Below are 4,965 nucleotides of genomic sequence, written 5' to 3' on the forward strand. Positions count from 1 at the left end.
GGAATTAGAGAATTATTGAAGTAGTGGTACACAATAATATTTATGTTTTTGTTTTTGATCTAAATTTCTCCTTTTTAATACAAACTGTGAACAAGTTACACTATACTTCTTCTTACATACTATCCTCTCTCGTTTTTGAAAAATGCAACATGACAAGGTATTTAAGGGTCAGCAATAAACAGTTTGAATATGTCTGTATCTTGCTTTATCTACTTAAATGAATAGATACATATCTGCTTTGACAATGATGTTGAGAACAATATTATGATCATAGAGTATGTTTGTCCCTTGCAAACTGGCAAATAACTTAGTACTGGCAAAATATTTTACCAATATTTTATTATAATGGTAAAATATTGTAAACTATTAGATTGGTAAACTATTGTATTGTTAAACTATTTTACCAAAACAAGTTTCTGACAGTTTGAAGATTTCAGACCATTTTATCTAGTTTAACACATTTATATATACTATACAAAATTTTGTTGTTTTTGTCCAGAATTTTTAGAGTTAGTAATGAATATTTTTTAAGAGGAAGGTAAGCTTTATAATATAATTATAAGGGTGAATTCTTTCTGTGTTCAGAGAACACAGAACCTTAATGTAAGTATGAAAGAGTAGTTTTGAACTGTCGATCATTTTAGTCAACTTCTGTAGTCAAACACAAATGGCGAAACTTTAGATGAGTATTTTTTCGCAGACTAAAGATGTTATAATCAACATTTCCTTAAACTCATGCCCAGAAGAGGTGTACTTTGTAATCTTTCCGTGATCACATGTAATCACCTATATTTGATCAAGTTATGTATAACCTCGCGGTATCTGGCCGTTAAGCAAACAGTAAATGGCAAAGCGAAATGCAAGTGTGTTTTCCTTTTTTCTTGGCTGCAGCTGGGAAGCGATGATACTGCGCGAACAATCATTTTTATTTTCAAGACTTGACAAATTTCTCTGTGCATTAGATTTGTAACCACTTCTAGCCTCACTGTTCTCTTCTTGTATGCATTTACTACGTTATGTGGACAAGTTATGATGCAAATACATGCTAACAAGGAAAACAACACTCATTTTTACTTGTAACTACATAAACATATTTTTATGTATACTGACATATTTTCCCATAAAATTAGATATCAAACTATTTTTAATTTTTTGTTCAATTTCTTATCTGTGTAGAAATCTTGCCAGAATTTTGTTTTCTCATGAGGCAAAGTTGTTGCATTACCGTCCCTGAGGACACTGCTCCTCTGACGCCCTGCAGGGCTTTGCCAACATTCACTTCTCCTTAGAGTCATTATCATGTCTGCACTTTATCCTCCCAGAGGGTCCTTGCATGTCCATAAAAGATGATGACAAAGCATCTAAATACACTGTGTGAAATTTATGTCCTGTGATATGGGGAATGATCTTTCTGAACTTAAAAATCTCTTACTCTTGTCAAACGTTCTATGTGTTTTTATTCTAGTCCTAGATACTGGCGCTGTGTCCCAGACTTGCGGTGGGAGAGGGCCGCAAAGAGTCTGTGCGGGTGTCATGGAGACCTGCAGTCACTAATGTTCAGCGATGTGGAGGAAACACGCACAGTGCCGTGACCGGTCACTTATGGACGATGGACTCTCCTCACACTTTCATCTTGAGGCTGTCACGACTGCATCTTCAACTGAAGCCAGTTTTGTCTTTCAGGAGTGTAAGGATGTTTTATTTGTTAACTTGAGTGTTTTTATTTAGCATTCTAGTTCATTGATCTCAGTAAAAACCAGACTTTTATGCTTAAAGTTAAAATGATAATATTGCAGATATCTCAGGAAAGAAAGTCTACTTCTGATATTATTTTGTTCTACAAAAATAAAATGTTCAGTTATTAGATTCGGTAGAAATATTAGTTGAAATCATCTGAGGTTTCAATCAATTTCTGGCCACTTCTTTTTCTTCATGGAAAGATTAGCACCAATCATAGCATATAAGTCCTTAAGTAAGGAATGAACTTACTAGCATGCTGTGGAACAGAATATGATGATGGACATTTGGATTTGATGACTCCGAAGTAAATTTCACTATCACAATTTTTGCCAAAATATAACAATATTTTCCTTTATTAAAAATGTCAAATTTGCTGTAATATTGTCACCATAGTTCACTGAGCTAATAAAATGCAAAAACTCCTAGAAATACACTAACAGCAAATACACTTGATTTCATTTATTTTATGAAAGCCTGTGTAATATCTGGATATAACAGCAGACATGTATTAACTATTAGCAAAGAGTGGTGTAGAATTTCAGACATGAATTGAAGTAGGATGTTGATGCAGTCTTGAGGGTTTAAGAATTTTCATAATTTGCTTCAGAAGGTTTTAATTCCAATGGGATTCCATGTAAAGGTTCCCAATTACTTGATAATGATGACTTCTCCTGAAATTAGGGAAGAAATAAAAACTGTCTATTTGAGAATTTCAGTATTAACAGTAAAAGAGGTATCATGTTTCAATTGCTGAAATTTGCATATGAAGGGGACCCCAGGAGGAAAAACAGATAAGATAGTCAGTATTTTCAATAGTCATGTAGATTTACCCTGCCCTGATGGAGTTATAGGTATTTTTTGCTCAAAAATGTGAAATTTCAGTACAACCCAAAACTGTACATATTTATATTACTCATATCTGTATCTGTGTCTTACACAGTCTAAAGACATAATTGCAAGAGCGTTCAGGTGCAAATGGCAAACAGCAACTATAACTATTGAGCCCCATCTAGGTATCTAAGGGTAATTTGAATTTTGAAGACAGAATATGTAAAGGTTTTGTTTTCCCTTACACATACAGATTTGGCAACCATCGTCTATTTGAAACTGCATTATTCATGAAAATATACTAGAGTGAAAATGATAGAAAATATCCCAGAATATTTCAGGTACACTGACATCATTGGGTGGAAAAGGAACAGAAGTTTTTACTGGCAGTTAAAAAATTTAATGGACAGAGAGAGATAAGATAAGGCTATCTGTGGACCATAGAAAACAAGCTTTTATTTCATGAAGATTGACTTGAGTAATGAGTGATGAAAGTAGGTGACTGTATTGTCCACAGCTTCAGTAGGTCATTTTCTCACTGATCAAACCCTCTCTGGTGAATAACAAACTCTCCGTGTTTTACACCAGGGAAAAAATGGGTCATCGATGAAAACCATTCAAGTAACTCAATACACACATCTGGCAGGTGATGTTGGCTGTAACTGGACTTGCTGGAGATTCGTTGTAGGTTTCACGAGGACTGTGAGTAGAGTCCTAAGCTGTTGTCCCAGATGAGCTACAAATGTCTCATATTAAACTATGTCCAGGTATTTACCACTTACCAAGAAAAAAATTAAGCTGGTCAGTGAAATGCAGCTACATTTTAGTTGGCAAATATGGGAAAATTCTTGGGAAACATGTACATCTTAAGTCACTGGTGATGACTTGTGGGGAAACAGTCATGCGCTGTGAAAGACCGATTTCCAGGATTAAGTGATAAAGAGTAAATTTTGAAAATGTGTGAAATGATCCCATCGTTTATATCATATTGTGGCAGAATAAATTCTTAAGAAATCTGTTAATACAAGCCAAAGCTCATGACTAATTAGCAATTAAACATTGACTTAATATACAAATAGTTATTTCTAGTGTAGGAGATTAAAAATGTGTCATGGGAGAAGGGATGCTAATGGTTGTTTTTCTTGAAAAATTTGGTTCTGATGTGCAAGTTCATGTGTTATTGTATGTATGCATATTAACCTGAGCAGTGTGAAAGTCTTTTCTCTGTATATTGTGCTCATCAGGTGTGAGCTCAAGATTTCAAACCAATCAGGTGATATTTAAGGAACCAAGAACTTGTTTTAAAATAACATCATGAAGTCAAGTAACTTATACGGCTCGACTGTTCTAACCAGAAACCCTTGTGAATAGAATGTTTTTTTTCTCATCTCTCCCAGTTTTGCACACAATTTAAGAGGGATTAAGGAGCCAGGAATGAGAAACCACACAGCGATAACCACGTTCATCCTCCTGGGATTAACAGATGACCCATACCTGAAGATTCTAGTTTTCATATTTCTATTTACCTCCTATATGTTGAGCATAGCAGGAAACTTGATCATCATCCTCCTCACATTAGTGGATTCCCACCTTAAAACTGCCATGTATTATTTTCTCCAAAACTTTTCCATTTTAGAAATTTCATTCACTTCTGCCTGTGTTCCTAGGTACTTGTATAGTCTATCAACAGGCAACAGGACCATTACCTACAGTGCTTGTCTAAGCCAACTATTTTTAATAGACTTGTTTGCAGTAACGGGATTCTTTCTCCTGACCGTCATGTCCTATGACCGGTACGTGGCCATCTGCAAACCCCTGCACTATGTGACCATCATGAACCGCAGGTTCTGCAAAACGCTTGTCATAGGCTGTTGGGTGACGACTTTTTTTTTGATATTCCCCCTATTTATTTTGTTTTTGTGCCTGGAATTCTGTGACTCAAATGCCATTGACCACTTTCTCTGTGATGCAAACCCTCTGATGAAGATTTCATGCTCAGATACATGGTTCTTAGAGCAGCTGGTTGTTGTCTGCACCGTTTTGATTTTCATCGTGACTCTCGTGTGTGTGGTTTTGTCTTATATTTATATCATCAGAACAATCCTGAGATTCCCATCAGCCCAGCAAAGGCAGAAGGCGTTTTCCACCTGCTCTTCCCACATGATTGTGCTTTCTATCTCCTACGGAAGCTGCATCTTTATCTACATTAAACCTTCGGCAAAAGATGACGTGACCATGAATAAGGGGATCGCACTATTACCTGTTTCCATCTCCCCCATGTTGAACCCATTTATTTACACGCTAAGGAACAAACAAGTGGTAAAAGCCTTTAATGACTTGGTCACAAAACTGTACTTCTTCCAAGGAATTAGGAGAATGTTGAAGGGTCCAAAATAA

The 4,965-nt window shown here is 35.8% G+C and overlaps 1 protein-coding gene across 1 annotated transcript; it reads left to right on the forward strand.

Moving 5' to 3' along the window:
• The first annotated feature begins 4,002 nt into the window (after positions 1–4,002).
• Positions 4,003–4,965, forward strand: LOC101632606 (olfactory receptor 6C2-like). Its single transcript, XM_004692469.2, has one exon. It carries the CDS (start codon positions 4,003–4,005, stop codon positions 4,963–4,965), a length of 963 nt encoding a protein of 320 aa, XP_004692526.1.

Source organism: Condylura cristata, unplaced genomic scaffold (assembly GCF_000260355.1).
Source record: "Condylura cristata isolate star-nosed mole 26May11 unplaced genomic scaffold, ConCri1.0 scaffold00034, whole genome shotgun sequence".
NCBI classification, from domain to species: domain Eukaryota; kingdom Metazoa; phylum Chordata; class Mammalia; order Eulipotyphla; family Talpidae; genus Condylura; species Condylura cristata.

Bases quoted from the DNA above. Each gene is read 5' to 3' on its own strand.
- LOC101632606 (XM_004692469.2), top strand. From the start codon at position 4,003: ATGAGAAACCACACAGCGATAACCACGTTCATCCTCCTGGGATTAACA.